At 42.0% G+C, this 21833-nt stretch overlaps 1 protein-coding gene across 1 annotated transcript in view; it reads right to left on the reverse strand.

Annotated features, from left to right (window-relative positions):
- Positions 1 to 21833, reverse strand: part of LOC121526387 (neuronal PAS domain-containing protein 3) — a 471697-nt gene that overhangs the window by 19401 nt on the left and 430463 nt on the right. The window contains exons 8-9 of the mRNA XM_041812958.1: positions 17652 to 17845; positions 14047 to 14153 (exon numbers count right to left, since the gene is read on the reverse strand). Coding sequence (XP_041668892.1) covers positions 14047 to 14153; positions 17652 to 17845 — 301 coding nt within the window. The remainder of the gene's footprint in view (positions 1 to 14046; positions 14154 to 17651; positions 17846 to 21833) is intronic.

A 21833-nucleotide genomic window follows, 5' to 3' on the forward strand; every position in this document is an offset into this window, starting at 1 on the left:
ATCGTTTGCTGCAGCCCTAGTAAATATATAAGAAAGAAAGTCAAAGTCATGTTTTTAAGGCAAAAATACGACTTAAAATTGAAAATGGTGCACTTAAAAGGTCAAAAAATGATATCAAGGTCAAAATTAAAAATTGAAAAGGTCAAAATTTTAGATAAAGTCAAAAGTATAACTTGAAAAGGTCAAAATATGAAATAAAAAGAGAAAATAATAAATTGAAAAAGGTCAAAATATGAAATAAAACTCCAAATGATAGATTGAAGTCTTAACTGTAAAACTCGAATTGAAAATATGAAACGAAAACACAAAATTATGTTTTCCCACATTTCTTCTGATCTAGTTATTTTCACTCTTTATATTTTTTACATTTTTATGACTTCAGGATATTTGATATTGTGTTGCCTAGAGGCGTTCGCCACTTCAAGCGTGGACTTTCTTGGTTTTCGTGGGTGGGCTTTAAAACTTTCGTGGGTGGGCTTTGTTTGTGGGGAGTTGTTAACAGGACAACCCACTGCCAACCACTTTAAGCACAGGATGAGCAATGCTGTGAGTATCTGTATTATTGTTGAGATGTTAGACATTATATTTTATAGAATATTGTTAAAGTATGTTTGTATAGTTTGTAGTTTTATTTCAATTGCATGTGAGATGCAGTTCTTTTGTATTTTAGTAGAAAGTGAAAGATTTTTTTATCTACAGGGGCATACGAGAAAGAACTTTAGCTGTGATTTTTAAATGATTAGGGCACTAAAGGGGGCGAGCGGCCCCTTGCACCCTCTGTGAGTCCACCACTGGCCACACTGGAGGATTATGAGGACAAATATCTGCTGATTTGGTCGCCTCAGATTGTTGGAAGGGACAAACTTGGGATTGTGTCACCAGTCGTGCAGGTGAGATTTACATGTGAACGCTGTCTGCTAAATCAACCGATCTCTGATCGCCCCCTAATGAAGGAGAGGAGGAGGAGAGAGAGAGAGAGGGAGAGAGAGAGTGCTGGAGGCTCGCCTGAGGCTGCAGGAGAGAGAGCGATAGATTAAAGCAGTCCTATTCCCTTTTAAAGCCTCTCCACCTCCCTTTTTTCTCCTCATTTCCTCGTCAGCTCTCCTTCTCTTTCTCTCTTTCACTCAATGTCACACCGTTGTCTTTTACTCCCACTTCATCCCTCTCTTTAAACATTTTCTTTACTCCATTTTTGTACTCGCTCATGCTCCGTTTTCTCCTTTTGAACTGCTGGACTTCCAGTTTGCTCTGAGCTCACCTTTAACCCATTTTCCCCACCTGTGTTCATGCATGCAGGTCATCAATAAGGTCATTCATGGCTGTAAAAGCTGTCAGAAATCTGAGTGATCCCATCTGAATCCTAAAAAGTTTCTGAAAAGTGAACTGAGATGTCTCAGTCCACATTTGTGTTGGTTTTTGTCGCTGAGGTTGCTCATGCTTCTCTGTCGTCCCTGCAGACTTTCTGTGTGTTTTCTAAAACTATCAGTGTGGAGATCTTCACAGGTGTGTGTCTGTTTAGTCTGCAGAGTTTTAAAAATGCCTTTCTGTGTGTGTGTGTGAGTGTGTGTGTTCATTAAAGGCTCTGTTAGTCCAGAGAGACGAGCTCTGCTAAAACGCCTGCAGGCTTAAATCCTCCGAGCTTTCACTTCTGTGCTCATCTCTCTCTCTTTCTTTCCCACTGCCTCTCTCTCTCTCTCGCTTGCTCACTCACTCACTCACTCGCTCAGTCTCTCTCTCTCTTTTCCATCATCATCTGTTGTCTCCCGCTGTCTCTGCATGCTTGAATGTCTTTCTCTGTCTCCTCTTTTCTTCCATGTTTGCGTCCAATCAAGCTTAAAAGCAATCAAGATTTTGATCCTAATTAGTTCTACCTTCGTGATTTAAAACAAAAATAAAATTTGATAAAATTTATATATTTTCCTCAAATTTTGCATCACAGCCGTCTGTGATTAATGCAAAATGAATCTGAGCTTAGTCGGGAACACTCTTCTCATGCGTTTCAACATTTTATTTCAAAATGGATAAACAGTTCTACTTGGCAGAGAAAGCTCCGCTCTAAAGATGCTTGGGTTAGTCAAGCTCTACGCCATAGCAGATACTATAAATCTGCCTCACCCTGCAACTACACGGAGGCCTTCTCATGGAGCTGACATTCAGCTCTTCAGGATGTTACCATGTGTTGCAATGTTGCAGGCTGCAAGCCCTGTGATTGGTCTGCTGGGTAGCATTGGCACTCAGAGCAATGTCTGCAGGCATTGTGTGTGTGCTCTGCCATAATTTAAATGGCTGCAGATGGTGACACAACAAATCTATTTGCTGGCATCCACATGCATTTCCTCCTCCATGTCTCAGTGGCCAAAGAAATGCAAAGAATTCCTCCATCATCTGCATCAGCTGATTCAGCAGCCATACTTTCTATATGCCCTGATGTCTCCTCCCTGTACTCTTTGCACTGCAGCAAAATCATTATAATAGACTTGCTTTCAGTTGAAATGGTTTCCTGTTCACAGAGAAGCAGAAAGAACCAGGAACCGGCATAAAAATCACCTAGAAAAGTGTTTTTTTAAAGTGTGAGGCAGGCATCCCCTGGGGGGCGCCACAGAGCTTCAGGGGAAGCGCAGAACCATAAACCAGAAAAAGGTGATTTGCTTTCCTAACCTTTGCTGGGCATGGAGCAAAATGGATAGACTTATAGTAAATAAAAATAGGTTAAAAGTGGCAAAATGGTCAGAAAGTAGCAGAAATGGGTGAGGAGTGACAAAAAAAATGAGTGGAAAATGACTGAAATGGGCAAAAAGCAGTCAAGAGTGGCAAAAATTAGAAAAAAGAGGAAACAAGTGGTATTTAGTGGCAAATGGTAGCTTAAATGGGTGAAAATTGGGATAAAAATGGTGAAAAAGGGGCAAAAATGCGATAAGTGGCAAAAAGAAGTGGCTAAAATGGTCAAAAACTAGAAAAAAAATGGAATTTAACGACAAAAGGTAGCTTATATGGGTGACAATTGGGAGAAAAATAGTGATTAAAGGCAAAAATGGGTAAAAAGTTGCAAAAAAAGTGTCAAAATGGACAAAAAAGTGGGAAAAGGTGTTATTTAATGGCAAAAAATAGCTTAAATGGGTGAAAAGTGGTGGAAAAAATTGTGAAAAAGGGGCAAAAATGGGATAAAGTGGCAAAAAGAAGTGGCAACAACGGGCAACAAGAGATGAAACAAGTGGTATTTAATGGCAGAAGGTAGCTTAAATGGACTAAAAGGTGAAAAAGGGCAAAAATGGGATAAAGGTGGAAAAAATATGGAAAAAGAGGCAAAAAGAAGTTGTAAAATGGCCCCAAAAATATGAAAAAGGGTATTTAATGGCATTATAACTGAATAAGAGAGAAAGGCAGATGTTTAAGGACATCTGCAAACCAAAATATCTAAAATATATTAATGTTAAAAATGTTTATTGATTAGACATAAATGTTTGAAATGTTGTTTAATTTTGTTTTTTAATTTGAATCTTTTTTGTGGGTGGGGGTCAACCTTTCCTCTTAGAGGAGGCTCACTCTCTCACGTTGAAAAGCCCTGGCTACTACAGGTCTGCGTCACCCTGCAGCTACACAGAGGCCTTCTCATGGAGCTGACATGCAACTCTGTGTTTCCTTTTCACAGAGGAGCAGAAAGGAGCAGAACTGGCATCAAAACCACCTGAAGCATTTAGCAGAACTGTAGAAGTGATGCAGACCGAGCAATGAGCAAGAGGATGGAGATTTAAATCTGGATTTGATTAAGTTTGCCTAGCCTCCAGATTAAGATCTTATTGTAAGAAAAAAGTACATCCTGTTATTCTTTTCTCTTCATGCACTTCTAAAGATGCCTTTACAGAGGTCTGCATCTCTTTTTACCCATTCCTCTCCAAAAGCAGCAGCACCTTCTCTCCCTCCTCTCTCCACCTCTTCTGCCTCTGTGAGAAAAGAGAGCTTTTACAGTGGCTGACAGCATCAAATGACCTGCACCAGCCCAGGAGTTTACTCTAAATCCAGCCACAGAATCCTGCTGCAGAAGAAAACCCATGCTGCAAGACACATGCATGATCTTGTTCAATTTGATGCACTTGTTTTTTTATGTTAAATGCTTCGGCCGTTGCAGTTTGATCACCATAGCGTCTCATTCTTTCTTATAAAAACGTCGCTGCAACACTTCCCCTCTACCTCCATGAGAAAAGAGCATTTTGTGCTCCGTTCCTCCTTTTCTGTATCTTCAAATCAGTCGTTCCCATTTCTCGGAGAAAAGACGAATCTCCAGGCTCATCCCCTGTGCCGAGTATTTCTCTGCCTTCTCTGCCTACAAATCACTCTCTTCCCGTTCCCTCGCTTTCTTTGTGAGCAGACGAGTTCAGCCCCTGTCTCTTCGTCTCTCTTCTCTCTGTTCTCGGAGTGGAAACGAGGACAGATTGACTTTGAGATCTGACCCGAGCTAAGACCGGCTGTCAGCAGGTAATGATAGAGACTTAGGGAGCGACGCCTTTTCACAGAGAGGGATCACGCCTCGTCCTCCACTTAAAAAGGAGCCTTTTAAAATTTAGATCCCTGTTGAGAGAACAGGCTATCCCTCTAAAATACACCTTGATCGATTCCCTAACTATCCGACTCCTGCAGCAGCGGGGGAACCGAGCGCAGACGTGGAGATAAATCCCACAGAAAAATCAGAGGCAGCGAGCTGCTGCTGTTCTGCAAAATCAGAGAGAGAAAACGGCACCGAGTCTTTTTCTCACCTTTAATCTGAAGCTGCTGGACAACATTAAGTTTGCTTTGAGAAAACAGGATTATTTTGTGTGCTTGCACAAAAATTCAGAGAGCAATCTTCCAGAAACGCAGGATAAAGTGACTGCAAGAGTATGAATATCAGAGACCTTTTCTCTGCTGATTAATCACGGGAAAAGGTTTCCATTTTTAAGATACTGAATCCCGAACCTCTGTGCTCCATAAAGTTTAAAGGAGCATTTCAGCATTTCTGCAGGCTCCACCAAGGGCCTGAGATGTTTTCTGTAGATCCTTCCATACATCTGTCCATATATCTCCATAAATCTGTTACACATTCAGTCATAAACCCATTCATCTGTCTGTGCATGCATTAAACATCTACCTGAACATCCATCCATGCATCTGTCCTTACATTCATCTGTTGTATACCAATAATGCAGGGGTTTCCAAAGTGTGTGAGAGTGAGCCTTATTCATTCAGTGGACCCCCACCCACAGAAAGGATTCACATTGAAAACAAAATTAGACAACATTTCAAACATTTATGTCTAATCTTTAAACATTTTTAACATTAATGTATTTTGGATATTTTGGTTTGCAAATGTCCTTAAACATCTGCCTTTCCCTCTTATTCAGTTTTAATGCCATTAAATACCCTTTTTCATGTTTTTTGGGGCCATTTTACAACTTCTTTTTGCCTCTTTTTCCATATTTTTTCCTCCTTTATCCCATTTTTGCCCTTTTTCACCTTTTTGTCCATTTAAGCTACCTTTCATCATTAAATAGCTCTTTTTTCCCCAATTTTTTTGCTCATTTTTGCGATGTCTTTTTGCCACTTTTTTCCCAATTGTTGCCCTTTTTTAAACAATTTTTTGCAACTTTTTGTCCATTGAAGCTACCCATTGTCATTAAATACCACTTGTTTCATTTTTTTGCCTCTTCTTTTTGTCATTTTTTTCCCATTTTAGCCTTTTTCACATTTTTTTTGCTGCTTTTTGCCCATTTAAGCTATCTTTTGCCTTTAAATACCACCTTTTTTCCCACTTTTTTGCAACTTTTTACCCAGTTTTTGCCACTTTGATCCCATTTTTGGCCTTTTACACCATTTTTCTCCCAATTTTCACCCATTAAAGCTACCTTTTGTCATTAAATACCACTTTTTTTCCTAGTTTTTGCCAATTTTAGCCTCTTCTTTTTGCCACTTTTATCCCATTTTTGTCTTTTTTCACCATGTTTTTGTCACTTTCACCCAGTTAAGATACCTTTTGCCATTTAATACCACTTGTTTCATCTTTTTTTGCCCATTTTTGCCACTTCTTTTTGACACTTTATCCCATTTTTTCCCTTTTGACCTTTTGTTTGCCAACTTTTCACCCATTTAAGCTATCTTTTGCCATTAAATAACACTTTACCCCACTTTTTTCGCCCATTTTTACACTTTTTTTGCAACGTATTACCAATATATTGCCACTGTAATCCCTTCTTTTTACCTTTTTTCAGCATGTTTTTGTCACTTTCAATCATTTCGGCTACCCTTTGCCGTTACATACCACTTGTTTCCTCTTTTTTTTGCCTATTTTAGTCACTTTCCACTCATTTTTTTTGTCACTGCTCACCCATTTCTGCTGCTTTCTGACCATGTTTCCACTTTTTCTCCCCAATTTCACACATTTTTTGCTGCTTTTTGACCATTTTGCCACCTTTAACCTATTTTTAGTGCTACTTTAAGCTGTTTTTGCCACTTTTCACCTCTTAGATTGTGGCTCTTGCAAAGGTATTTTTCAACTATTTGGCTCTTTGTTTGAGTAACACTGCTCTATAGCATAGTCCCTATAGTAACTATAAGTCTATTCATTTTGCTCCATGCACAGCAGAGGTTAGCAAAGCAAATCACCTTTTTTCTGGTTGATGGTTCTGCGCCTACCCTAAAGCTCTGTGGCGCCCCCCAGGGGAGGCCCGCCTCACACTTTGAAAACCACTGCCATAATGTATCTGTCCATAAATGCATCTGTTAATTCGTTGTACATCAGTCATGCATCTATGAAACATCTGTTTTACATCTGTCCATGCAAATCTCCAGGTGAATGTTGCACATCAGTCATATATCTGCTGTATATCCAGCCTTATATCGGTCTTACATCCATGCATACATCTGTCTGTACCTATGTCCATACAGTCGTCCCTACAGCTGCCTTACATCTGTCTGTCCATCCATCGTTCAACCACTCCTCAATGGTTGGACATCCATTCTTACATCCGCTGTACATCTGTCGTACATCTATGCTACGTTAGCAAATATCCATCCTTATAGTCGCCTGTACATTTGTCATACATCGTTCATAAATCCATTCTACATCATCTATAAAGCACCCTTTGTTCAACCATCAGTCATAGGTTTGTCCAGACATCTGTGTTACATCCATCCTGTAAGCATCACACATTTGCATATGTTCATTCATCCATTCATTTGTCTAGACCAGGGGTTCTCAATGTTGGGGTCGGGACCCCATTTGGGGTCGCGAGACACTGAGATGGGGTCTTCAGATGCCCTAAACAAACTAAGAACATTTTTTAATCATACTGTTGCCAAATTCTAGCCCATCTTCATCACTTTTTCCCACCAGTTTGGTCAATTTTAACACATTTTTGCAACTGAAAACTCTTTTTTTTTTGCCCATTTAAACCCTTTCCAGCACTGTTTTTCTGCCTGTTTTTTCCACATTTAAACCAATTCTTGCAACTCTCTGCCTATTGTTGGCTCTGTTGGCACATTATTGCCACTATTATTCCCTTTAACCACTTTATAAGCCACATTTCACAATTTGATATGCTCATTTTTGCCAGTTTCTGACTTTTTCTGCCTCAGCTAAGCCTTTTTTTGTCAGTTTATATCAATTTTCATCCCATTTCACCAAATTTCCACCTATTTTTGCTGCTTTAACGTCATGTCAGCCACTTTTGAATCCCCCTTTTACCACTTAATATGCCACTTTAACCCATTTTTGCCTTTTTTTTGTTATTTTGCCACTTTTATCTAATATTTGGCAATTTCTAATCTATTTCTTCTATTTTTAAAATCCAATTTCACCACCTTTCCCACCATTTCTTGCCATTATTAACCCATTTCACCTATTTCCAATGTATTTTAATTCTGTTTCCAACCAAAGGATTTACATTTTTTATAAGAGGGCTACAGCTTAACTTTACAATGGTCCATGATTTTGCTTGCCCCCAGTTTGGCTGGGCCCCAGAAAACTCTCCCATTTTTCCCCCTAATTCTTGATTGTGCATGGCTGTTCTGAACAACAGTGAATTTACAAGGTTTGGCAGCGGGCAGCACTGAAAATAGACCTGCAGCGTATCTGAAACGAAGCGGAGCGGAGTGTCGCTGCAGGCACGCGCCGCTGCCGGTCTGGAGCGCCGGCTATGGAAATGCTCTGATAGACTAGAGAGGGAGCGAAGTGCTCCGCAGTACGATTCGCCGGCGTTCCATAGCGTGCACGCTGTATATAGAAATTGGGGGTTAGCCCCACCCACAGCAACCACCTCCTTCTCCTAACATGATGCTGATTGGTCCGCGCAGTATTTGGCACACATGTTTTCAAGCTGGATTTGCCTGATGGCAGAGTTGGAGTCATGTCCTTCTGCACATCTGTCCGTACTTTTGTTGCACATCCTGCCGAGTTTGCAGAAACGTGAGACAAAAAGAACTGCAAACTGCAAAGACGAGTTATAAAAGAGTCCAACTCAAAATGCAGGATGAAAAATGACCAAGGAGGGCAACAGAAAACATGGCAGACATACAACAACCTGAAGACTGAAACAAGGAAACGAAACACACAGGGGGTGATTGGACACAGGTGTGACAGGACCATGACTCATCTGGCATACATCAGTCATACCAGGCATAGAAGCTTCCTGAATCTGTCATACAATGACATGCAAAAGTTCACTATTTCATGCATTTTAATATTAGCACTACTTCATTAATGCCTTTTAGACTCGTTTGGAGCCAGACTGTTTCACCTCCAGTTAGAGTTTCCTTATAAAGTTTTCAGCAGAGAGCAGGGATCACAAACATCCAGACTGTCAGTCTGAACTCATCCATAGGTGCCGAATACAAACAGAGAAACACTCCAGTGATGAGCTCAATGAGCGGATCTGCAAACATATTCCATGAGATACTGAAGCCACACAAACCACAGCAGCATGAAGACTTCAGGGAGAGTTTTGGGCTGAAAATCTCAGAATTTTCTGCTTTCACTTTGTCAAACATAAACCAGATTTTCCACAGCCCAATTAGTCACAAAAGCCCCAAACATTTTCTAAAACAGTGGAACCACTAAAAAAAAAGCTCCCACACAATCAGCTGCACGTTCACAAATTAAAAAGCCCCAAAGAAAGGCGGATTTCGGACCAATCTGAGCGCGCTCGGTTTGGCGGCGAGGATGAAGGAAGGAAAGACACGGAGCACCTCCGGCGCCCCGAACCATCCATTCCTGAAAGCTCCCCTTTCAGAGCGGAAATTAATTTTGAAAGAAGGAAGAATAAAAGGAGCAGGCGAGGTGACTGAAGGTGCTGTATTAGACTACGCTCCACTAAAACCCAGTCATTTAAACCGCCGGCTGCTGCTCGCCTTCCTGACCTCCGTCCTCAGCGCAGACAGAGACGAATAATCTCCACCCATATTTCACTTCCTTTTCTTCATGTTTTACACATCCTAAACTCCCCCCTCCTCCTTGTTCTGTTTGACCCCGTCAGGCCGCCGTAGAGTCACTTCCTGATTGCCACTCTGGATCTCGGGAACTTTTGGAGAAGATAATTGAAAAAGTTTGACAGATTATTTCGCCTCTTTAGACGTGTAGGACATCTTTTAGTTTTGTCCGATTTTACAGTGACTCAGGAAGATCTGCACACAGGAAAATCACAGTTTAAGCACGATTTAAATGTCACTGGTTTAGCTGATCTTCTTATTAGTGTCCTGTACTTTACTTTATCATTTCTAACTTTAACCCTCAACCCTTCACCCTAAAAAATAATTCAAGGGCCGAGTTAATGTAACAGTTATACTGAGGTATTCTTACTAAATAAAATCAGCAGACATCATTATTCTGAGTATTTGGGATGAAATGATCAATATTTTTCAGTTAAACTCAAACATGACTCTTTGAGTGAAATCTAAATACGGTAATAAATTAAAATAAATGATGACCAACAGATTAGATTGTTTAAATATCGTTAATAATTTCTGTGTTTCGTTGATATGTTTGAGTTTACACTATGAAAAGTTCTCAGTTTTATGCACAAAAAATGTTCGACAGTTCTACCGTGACTATCCACCTAATTCCTAGTCCCCATGATTCTTTGCAACTTCCAGTCCCTTCTGCACTGAATACGAGATGTGAATTGTGATTATTATTTCAACTGCTTCACCTCAATCGGGTCAATATTATTATTTCTCCGCCCTCTACTAGAGAGTACAAAGTGACGACATTATCTGGAATAACCTAGACTAGCATATTTAGCTAACTTTTTAAGCTTCGTATCAGTCTAGTAATTTTATACCACTTATCCCATTCGGGGTCATGGGGGGGCTGGAGCCTATCCCAGCTGTCATCAGGCGAGAGGCGGGGTACACCCTGGACTGGTCGCCAGTCAATCGCAGGGCTGATATATAGAGACAGACAACCAGGCACGCTCACATTCACACCTACGGGCAATTTAGAGTCACCAATTAACCTAATGAGCATGTTTTTGGTGGTGGGAGGAAGACAGAGTACAAGGAGAGAACCCACGCGTGCATGGGGAGAACATGCAAACTCCGCACAGAAAGGCCCAGGCATTCTGGGAAAATATCCATAACACACAGCTTGAAGTGTACTGGAAAATCTCAGTCTACATCTCTACAGCCTGTCTACACTCTGCTGCACCCTCTGTTAGCTGCTTTGCAGCCCTCCTCCACCCCAGCTACCTCATTATGCTACATCTGACTTAATCAGTGTAGCTCTGTAGTTACTGAAGCCTGCTCTGCTCTGCTGCTGTTATGACTTTATGAAACCAGTTAAAAACATCACTGTATTGGTATTTTGTCCCACCCCTACCAGGAAGAATGTAAAGCTGGTCAGTGGACAGAAAAGTATCAGTAAATAGAAAGTAGTTGAGAATAAAAGCTCAAGCAAATAGAGTTTTCATAACTTTTTAAAAGTGACCATGGCTCTTTGTGTCTCCAGAAGACCCTGACTGCAGTGGTCTGGGGTTTGACTCCCATCATGCCTTGCTGTCCTTGCCGTATGGTTGTTATTGTTTGGCGTTCCGCCCGAGCGCCTTCACCGCCTCCGACACGCCGTGAAAACGCCGTGCAGCTCCTCAGCTTTTACCACCACAGTAAAGATCGCACTGCAGCAACAAACAGCACGACGCAAATCATCCCGACAGCCACTAAACGGGGACGGCGAACCTCTGCCTCGGCGTCTGTGAGTGTGTGTGTGAGCGTGTCGGAGAGGCGGAGTGTATTATGCCTCCTGACAAGGATAATAAGATTGTAGAGTCTCCACCGCTGCTGTTGTGAGGGAACTTTCCAGAGATGCAGGAGAGCAGAGATTCACTAAGTGGCCTTTTACTTTGAAAGTTTAATCTAGAAATACTTCTGCCTTAATGCCGTCGGTGCTGAGGAAACACAGAGCTTTCAAGGGTAATTAGGAGTTTGAATCCTGGGACGACTTTATTTATTCTGAGCTCTAAACTTCCTGCAGGTACGAGAAAACTGCAGACTTGGAAAACTTCAGCTAGAACATGTGAAACAGGCCATAATTGCTCCAGTGTTACCCAGACTGTGTCCACAGAAAGTTCCTGGTTTGTCACATTTACTTTTTAAATCACATTGATTTTTTTTATTTTGTTGAATTAAATTGTGACGATTTTGAGGTAACAAAGAATAACAGAAGTAACAGAATAAAAACCCCTGCAGGTGGATGCAATTTCAACATTGCTTTTCCTGCATACAACCCAATTCCAAAATAGTTGGGACACTGTGCAAATGTGATTGTCAAATCTCATAAACCCAGATTTTATTCACAATAGAACATTTCATTAAAAATATTAACTCATTTGGAATTGATGGCTGCAACACATCTTAAAAAAGTTGGGACAGGGCCATGTTTACCATTCTGTTGCATCACCTCATCTTTTAACAGCAGTCTGTAAACGTCTAGGTAGTAAGGAGACCAGCTGATGGGATTTTTAGGGAGGAATGTTGTCCCATTCTTGTCTGATATAAGATTCTATCTGCTCAACAGTCCTGGATCTTCTCCTGTGAAGCCATGCTGTTGTGATAGATGTGGTATGTGGTTTAGCATCGTCTTGCTGACAGAGACGTTGTCTGGATGGGAGCATATGTTGCTCTAAAAGCTCTCTCTACTTCTCAGCATTGATAGTTCCTCTCCAGATGTTAGAGCTGCCCACGCCATAGCCCCTAATGCAACCCCATACCATCAGAGATGCAGGCTTTAGAGCTGAGCCAGGAGAACAAGCTGGATGCTCCCTCTCCTCTTTGGTCTACAGGACACGGCGTCCGTGGTTTCCTCTGACCACAGAACAGTTTTCCATGTTTCCTCGGTCCATGTTAAATGAGCTTTGGTCCAGAGAAGACGGCGCTGTTTCTGGATCCTGGTCACATATGGCTTCTTCTCTCCACTATCCAGCTTTAACTGTCATTGGTGGATGGCACGGCCAACTGTGTTGACAGATAATGATTTCTGGAAGCGTTCCTGAGTCTGTGCAGTGATTTCTGTTACAGAATCATGCCTGTTTTTAATGCAGTGGCCCCTGAAGGGCCCCAAGATCAAAAGCATCCAGCACAGACCTTTGGGTTTATCCCTCGCTCAGAGATTTCTCCAGATTCTCTGAATCCTCTGATGATATTATGGACTGAAGATGGGGAGGGATTCAAAGTCTACACAATTTTACATTGAGGAACATTTTGCTGAAAATGTTTCACAATTTTTAGATGCAGTTTTTCAGGTAAACCTGTGCCCATCTTTACTTCTGAGAGACACTGCCTCTCTAAAATGCTCCTGCTATACCTAGCCATGTTACTGACCTATTTAAAATGAACCTTATTAGTTGTAAAATTCTCCCTTAGCTGCTTTTCATCAGTAGCACCTACTTTTCAAGCCTTTTGTTGCCCCGTCCCAACTTTTTTGAGATGGGTTGCTGTCATCAAATTTAAAATGAGCTAATATTTTCACGAAAGGGTTAATATCTAAGGGTGCTTTCACATTAGGCCCAGTTGTTTTGAACCGTGCCGCGGCACGATTCCTCCCTTCCCCCCCGGCTTGCTTTCACACTAGCAACATCGGACCATGCCAGGGTGCACTTGCGTATTTACTCAGTCTGAAACAGCAGGTGGTGGTATGCACATAGCTGGTTTACAGCCCCGCAAAGGAGGAGAAAGAAGAAGAAGCTACCATGGCAACCACAGGGGTCATGACCTGAACGAAGATTGTTTTTGTTTTTAACTGGGAAAAAGTCCATCCTGCAGCCATGGATGATTAAAATCAGTTTTAAGACGCCAGTAACGTCGCTCTTTGTATCTGCACATCTACTACAGCTCAGAGGATTAAATGGGCTCGCGCTGCACAGATACAGCGGTTTTTGAGGTGACAGGAGACTTTCATTGCCTTTGCACCTCCTCTCACTGACTTCAACTTGTGTTCATCCATAAGGTGAGTCACAACAGACCGTTTATTGGCTGGATTCTGATGATTTCCGCTTTTAATTGAGGAAAAATGTGAACAAACTGCCGCGCTGTAGAAAGAAGTTTAGTTTTTACGATGATGTGATAAAGCTGATACGATGTGGGCCCAAGTGGGCCCGGGCCTGGTTCGTTTGCATTCACACTACCAAAACAAACCGGACTTTGGGCTCAAGTGCACTCAGATCCGGGACCGGGCCCCTAGTGTGAAAGCACCCTAAGATTCAACATCTGACATTAGGGTTCCAAAAGTCCCTCTTTCTTCAGTGCAGGATTGTGAGTTTGAAGAGAGAAGTGTAACAGCTGTGAGGACTGGTTGAGACAGACATCAAGCTACTGTAGCTAAATGTAGACAAGCACCAGATCAGAGTTTACCACGTACTGTTGATACTGAGCTTCATCCCCCTAAAATAAGGCCGCATGCATCAGTCAGAGTCAGGGACTCCTTCATGCACAGTCAAGCCTGAGTCATCCCAGTGCAAACAGGCCTGCAGCCCAGCCTCAGTGAGGGAATAACTGGTTCAGAGAATGCCGACAGGTGATGACGGTACTCACAGTCGAGGTGACTCTGTCTGATTCCCTCCACGTCTTCTGCATGAATGAACTGGTAGCACCTTTTCCCTACGATGTCCACCGGAGTCAGATCCATGTAGTCACTGATCCTGAGTCACAAAAAGAACAAAATCAAGTGAAACAACTGAACAAAAAGTCAATTATAGTTAGAAAACAAGGCCTGGAACATGGTGGAGTTGTGTGAAAGACTAGTGAAATAGTGAAGCCGCTCTGAGGGAATATACTGCTGTAATTTATTCTCAAATATTGGAGTCCATTTCATCAGCCTCCCCTCAGAGATACGACGTCTAAAGGAATATGATTCAGCAGTGCAAGGCTAAATAATAATTATATCACTTTGTAAGCTCTTTAAGGCCGTGTTTGTACTAATTACCTTGAACTCAGACCGGGCTGCATGAATTCCTGTCACACCATCAACATCACAGCTAATTAATCTGGGTCATCAGCACGTGATGTAACAGCAGCATCATCCACATAATCCTCCTTTCATCGCTCACATCGACAGAAAGTCAAATTTCAATCACTGCAGCTGTCAGTTCATCAGTTATGCTTGGAAAACAAGGTTAAAGTTTACGCTGGAAGACGAAGTCTGAGGGAAATATGGATCTGCTGGGAGTGAGGTTTGGATGTTTACGCTCCATGTAGCGAACACACGGAGGAGATACAGTACCGGCTTGATTCAGAGACGATTGGGAGGCTTTTGTGAACACTTAAACTGTGCAAATAAGTCAAAAAGACAGTCTGATCAATAAAACATGCACAAGGAGATGCAGCTGGCCTGGCTGACAGGTGCAGCCTGGGTTCAAGTCTGGACTTGACACTGCCCTATCTCTAACAAAAAAGCCTTAAAAAGCAAATGCCACCAAAATGAGCTGCATAACTATCAGTGTCTCTGTGTTTAAGTGCACTAAAGGGATCTATTCTAATCACTTTTATGATAACAAAAACACTTTTTATTTAATAATACAAGCCCTATTTCAGATTAGATTTCACCCTCTAATTGATCTTGGAGGTGTGGCCTGTTTCAAGGCTTGCTGCAAATGCTATTTGTCCAAAAAATCCTGAAGTGTGTAATCTCAATTTTACTATTTAAGTGTTCCAGATTCAGCCAGAGCCTCCTGATCTTGATCTGGTCAGACTTGACTTTCCAAAGCCAATGAATCATCCAGATTCCGGGCGGATCTAATCCGGCAGATCCATCTTAGGAAAATGTTTGCATATTTTGAAGAGTTCATTGAAATTTTTGGGGACATTTTCTTAGAATTTCTTTGGCATTTTCTTGGGAATTTGGGATATTTATTTGCATATTTCTGGACTGGATTGGGACTTTGTGTTTTCATGGAATTTCGGGAATTTATTTATACATTTTATTTAAAATTTTGCAGAGAAATTTTAGGGGGAATTTCCAAGTTTCTTTAAGGAATTCACTTGAAATTTCTGGGTTTTACATGGAATTTTATGATATGTTTTAACTGAAAGATTTGAGGACCATTTGAAGAAAATTGGGGTTTACTTTAATAAAATGTTTAAGAATTTTCACAGAAATTTTCACAAGGATGTTTCCTTGAAATTTAAAGGAATTTGTTTGGACTTTAGAAATAAAAATTCCCAAGGCTGATGTTTTAACTTATCAGTTCCTACTTGTCCCAGGTAAGTGGGAGAAACTAAAAAAGCTCAGGTCTCAGGAGGTTAAACTTGACTCCTCACTGTAGCGGACGATAGCCGCTGTAAAGTTCAGCTCCTGGTGATGAAAAAGATCCAGGGAAGGAGAAGAAGAAGGAGCTAATAACCCCACCACACAGACTGAAGTCTGCCTATTGTACAGGTAACACACCTCAGCTTTTAAAAGGTTTAATTTGAACAAATTTGCCACAGGATAGACAGAACAATTTCCCTGCTATCGTTCTGATGGAGGACGGGTGGGGGGGACTAATGTCTGGCAGGCAGATAACAGCACACTCTGTTCTTCGGAGGGAAAAAAGAGAAGCGCTCTATCCTCCCATTTTCTCATTCTCTTAGAAACTCATCCTCAAAATGGGGCTGTAATGGGAGCGACGCTTGTCTGTTCGCCGCTCTCTGTCGCACCGCATTCAATATCAGCGTCTGCCTCGCATCGTGTCCCTTTTTCCACCCACGAAAAAAAGCAATCTGTCTACTATCATTTTCCCTCTCTCTCTTTATAACAAAACATGGAGGGCTTATTTATTTATTTATTTATATTCCCCGGCCCTGGTCGTCTGGTTAACTCCTGGGTGAGATCCTGATGTCTTTCTGCTTTATGTGGACGGAGGGAAGGAGCCAGAATCATCAGCGACGTATGTCACTGTTAAACCAGGAGGATTGGGCCGGACTTTTTCATGAATAAGAAGCTACGACAAGGAGGAAACTTTTCCTTTATACCTGGAAAAGCAGCTCTGAATGCAGGGACAGTGGAAATACTGCGGAATAAAAGGAGAGTCCTGGTCCTTTAAACGTGGATCTATGATTCATTATTTTTAAGATCTAAAGGGTTAGTAAGGACACAGAGTATGAACTGAACTAGCCGATGGCTTTAGCCTTTAAACAGGCTGTAAAGGCGTAAATAAACCACCAAACTAACTCATGTTCCTCTCAGGTCACAAAGGAGTTGCTGCTCTACCTCTGTCGTTGTCTGTTAGCTTCTTTTTATTATTCTATTTCTGGTGTTTAAACTTTTACAACCCTGCAGACATATGACATTAAACTCTGGCTTTCCTACAATGTAGTAAGAATTTATAAAATTTAAAAAGGTGGGTGAAAATGAGTGAAAAATGACTAAAATTGGCAAAAAGCAGCAAAAAGGTGGGAAAGAGAGAAAAATAAACCTTGGCAAAAAGCAGCAAAAAGTTGGGGAAAATGAGTGAAAAATAACAAAAAATGTCAAACGCGCTAAGTATCACTGGGTTAAAGGAATTTGAAAGGTCGCTGTGAGGAAACGCTGAATGACATAAAGGAGCTGAATCATACCGACATAGCTGAATGTCTTGTGGATATTTTAAAGTCTGAATGAAGAATCTGAGTTGAAGTATGAATGAATTTTAAGGCTTTGAATGAGGGCAAAAAATGTCCCAACTTTTTTTTTTTTTTTTTAAAGATTTATTTTTGGGCTTTTTCATGCCTTTATTAGATAGAGGAGGACCGTGGATAGACTCAGAAACAGGGGGAGAGACATGCGGGAAATGGTGCCACAGGCCGGACTTGAACCCGGGCTGCCTGCGTACATGGTGCGCCCCAAAATGTCCCAACTTTTTTGAAAATCACTGAAAATATCATCAAGTCCAATGAATATTAATTTTTAAGAGAAAACGTGAGAATGTCATAATCTTGCTGGCTATTTTGACGTTTAAATGGTTTGAACCGGTTGAGTTTTGTGGAAGTAGCGGCGAGTTTGATTTCAACCAGTTACCACCTGTTTCACAGCTGCAGGCTGGAGCCATCAACTGGAGCAACTCCAGCTCTTCTTGATGCTTTTTGTTATTTTATCCCAATTTTAAAAATTAAATGGGGCACAAGTTTTAAAATCTGGTGGTTAACCCTCTCTAAAGCCAGCGTTAAACCGGGACTCCTACCTGTTTTCACAGTAGACGATCTTGAGGTCCATGTTGACTCGGGTGACGAACATTTGGCAGTCAATGCGGACCTCGTTGATCGTTGGCGGAGGAAGGGCGTGGGCCACCACCACCATCCCCATGATCTGATTGGGCACGGAGCGGCTGTGCGTCAACGCCATCCTGATCCGCAGACGCCCCGTGATGTGGATTACCTGACCAAGGAGAGGACAGAACAGAATCAGAATCCAAAATTACAGTTCGTTTAAAGCAGTGAATCTCATCTGATTTTCCAGCACCTTTTTTTCAGGATGCTTCAGGAGTCGGCCTGCAGGATTAAAGACACTAACGATGTGTGCGCGCCAAACTCACATGTTTAAAACTGAGTGCAGGAAGCAAAATAGAAGTCTACAGCTGATCAGAATGTTGAGTATTAACCCTCCCTGGCTTTCTAAACCAAAAAAAGTCAAAGTTATTTCTTATTTTCATCATTTATGGCAGTAAAGAACATGTCAGCGTGTGAATCCTGCAGCTTCACGTCTCTGCTGCAGAGACTTCTCACTGTACCGCTGCTTTGTGTGTGTGTGTGTATGTGTGTGTGGAGGAGTGCAAATGTGTGTCGTAATATATGCATGCGTGTGGATGAATATTTATGTGCGTCTCTGTCTCCGCTGTGATTTGCATGTGATCTGAGTCTGCCAGGTGGAACATGGTATACGCCACACACACAAACGAGCGTGCCAGCACACAACAGCCTGTACGAGAGTCGAACATCACCCTACACTCATTACGGATTCTTTTATTTCACCCAAACAGCAAAACAACAGCACTGTGTGATTATGTGTGCTCAGGATTTCTTCTGTTTTATCAGATGAAGAAGTCACATTTAAGAACTAGAGAAGCCCTGGTCTGTCTGACACGGATCATTATAGGACAGTTTTCAGTAAAATCCATAATCTGCAGATGGGAAGAAGCCGGCCACCTATGGTTAACACTCTGAGCTCTCAGTAAGGAATTCTGAACGGGGGGCAGGAAGTGATTTCGTCATAGACAAGAGCTATCGTAATGCGTTAAAAAAATCCTCAAATTGAGACAGGATGTACTTTATTATAATACGAGTAATAAGAGTTGGTCTTTTGGCTCCCAACGGCCCTTCATTTGGTACCAGTTTGAAATTTTTAAATGTGGATTAAATACCAAAACTAGAAAAGCACTCGGAGAGCGCAGACCTCCGCCATTAGCCCTATCTCCCAATAGTAAATAATCCTTTAAAAAATCTTCAGTATGACCCAAACTTTGTGATGGGAGTAAATTCACTCATCTAATTTGCATATTCTGACATCACCAGGTGGCCTCCACCACCATTCAAGAGTATCTTGCTGCAGACAAGATGGCCGACAAACATCCGATCCATACCAGAAGTCTCAACCGGAAGTCCGTACATCTAAGGTCAGGCTTAGGCGTTAAAACCTGAGTGGTTAGGTTCAGGGTAGGGCAGTGGGGAAGGTGATATTTTTGAGATTCAGCACCAAGGGTTAGGCTTAGGCGCAAAAAAGACTGACCAACACTAGCAGCTGAGTCCAACACGAAGAAGAAACTTCCACTTGGGACTTCTGGCATGGATTGGATGTGTGGTGACGCCCATGTTGGCCATCTTGACTGCAGTTGGGTCCCTCTCCCGCCATTGGCTGTCCCTTTTCTCCCATGGTTTCTACTCTAGGCTTCTACCACGTGTCTACCTCCACAGTGTTTGTCATTCCCAATCTCCGTCACTATTCGCGGTGTTCTGAACCCCCCCTCAAGATACCCCCACCACGGGGCTCGCCAATTACTCCCCCCCGTGGGGTGGAAGCATGGTGAGACAAAGCATTGGTATCGCTACGTGTGGACTGTCATGGCAGACGCATTGCCTGTCGGTGCAAACAGACGCGCTGACAGTCTCACCCATGGTTAACCTTGCAAAGCAGATGGATACGCCCGTTTCCTTGTTTCTCACTGGTGAATCCATCTTGCCAAGCTCCCGTCTGAACCGTTTGGATCCAGTCAGAAAGTGACAGGACCAATCAGTGACGAGGGGCAGCAGAAAGAGGCCGGTGCAATTATGGCAGAAGAGCTTAGCGTGGATGCTGCTAAAGCGCCAGTTTTATCAGAACTTGATGACATTTCTTCATTAAAAGAAAAAAAAAGAACATCAGTAATTTTTTTTTCTTTTCAAAAACGGCAAAAGTCGAGTACTGACATGTCTATAGTTGCCATGTTTATGTTAGTCCTCAGTAGCTGTGCACACACAGCTGGATAGCTATGTCTACGGCTACGTCACGTGTTTTGTTGCTCTGATTGGCCCATAGAGATGTGACAGACAGAACGTTCATCCAATCACACTCTGGGTTTTTTTTCAAAGCCTCTGCCTTTTCTCAGATGTTTCCTATTGAAGCTTTCCCAGATGGATGTGTGAAACAAATCTATCTGCCGTGTCAAGTTAATCCATGGTCTCACTGGACGACTGGAAGTCATGTCAGAGGGTGAATATTCCTCTATTCCTCCCAGCATTGTGAGTATTCTCACTACAATTCGCTGTCTTTCTCTCTGTTACGCTCCGACTCGTCTCCTCGACCGGGCGTGCGTCTTTCAAACTCTATGAACTCCAAAACTTTGAATAGAAACACACCCAAAAATGCTGCTGGGATTGAAGTTACTCATGTCCGCCATCTCGTGGTGTGAAGTGGTAACGGCGCAGACCTCCGCCATTAGCCCTATCTCCCAATAGTACAGAACTCTTTCAAAAATTCCTGGATTCAGACGGTGATCCGGATCACTCCCAAAATCTCATTGGTTCTTCCTTATGCCATTTCCTGAAAATGTAATCAAAATAACTTTCATCATCAACATAACTTTTTGAGTTATGTTGCAAACAAACAAACAAACTAACTAACTAACTAACTAACTAACTAACGAACGAACAAAAACCCTGCTGATCTCATAACTTCCTTCGTGGAGGTAAAAATGGAGGAGAGGAAACTGGCACTCAAATTAGGGCCAGCTCATATAAACGTCAACCAACCTGACTATTGAATACAGGTAACTTTTGTACTTTCTGTTTTCAGGTTACACTGCCCCCTTCAGGAGGCCTCAAGGCACTACAAAGCTGAGTAGACAGACCATCCATTAACCAGCTGATATTTAGGCTGATCGGACTCTATGCTGACCTGCATCTGCAAAAAAAGAGTTTAGGGCATCCCTACATCGTTTTCCTATCTAAATAAAAATACTGACAAGTTTGATTCAACTATGAAACAGATTTAATGCATCACTTTTGTTTCTGTAAACTTTTGTCTTTGACAATAAAGTTATAGAACTTGTATATCGCTGAAGCACTGGGTCATCCTGGAGTAGAAATGGGTGTATTAGTCCAGGATAAACCAGGAGAGACCACACACACGGTGCAGAGAATCCTGGTTAATCCCAGCTCTCGATGTGCGAGCGGAGAGACGGTCACACAACTTAAGAGTCCTGGTGTTACACCTATAGGACATAAACACCTTCACATTCACAGTCAGGGAGGTTTTTCCTCACACATTCACGCTCAGACACAAAGGCGGAAACAGTAAGGGTATTTAAACACAAGCAGAACTTAAAAACTGAGGAGAGCAGCTCCAGGACTCTAAGGAGAGCAGGTTTGAGGTGCTTCATGTTGGATTCATGTGGTCATAGAATTATGAGGAAATACAAAATGTGCATCCATGATAATAATAAAAACACAAACACCCTGAGGGACACACACGTTTGAGAACACACAGTCAGAGCCGCTTCCTGTCCACGGTGGGATTATAAATTTCCATATGGATCGCTTCATTCGATGGCAGATAATAAGACTATAATCCGAGCGCTGAGAGTGGACTCTCCTGTCTTCAAGGAGAACGCAGGAACAAAGACACGCTGGTCAACACGGACAACCGAGAACATCTAACTGTGGCAGGAGAGGGAGAAAAGATCACATAAAGGTCAAACCTTCTGCTTCCTTCACTGCTATTAGAGCAAAAAGGGGGCGGGGCTAATGCTGAGGTCTGACTACACAGAGTTTGCAAAACTATAGCATGAACTGATGTCAGTAGCAGATGTTTATTTGTTGTTTCAACATATCAGATGTTAAACTGAGACTTTTTACCGTTTCATGGAAATTTTAGCTCATTTTGAATTTGATGG

This window comes from Cheilinus undulatus, linkage group 18 (assembly GCF_018320785.1).
Source record: "Cheilinus undulatus linkage group 18, ASM1832078v1, whole genome shotgun sequence".
Taxonomy (NCBI): Eukaryota; Metazoa; Chordata; class Actinopteri; order Labriformes; family Labridae; genus Cheilinus; species Cheilinus undulatus.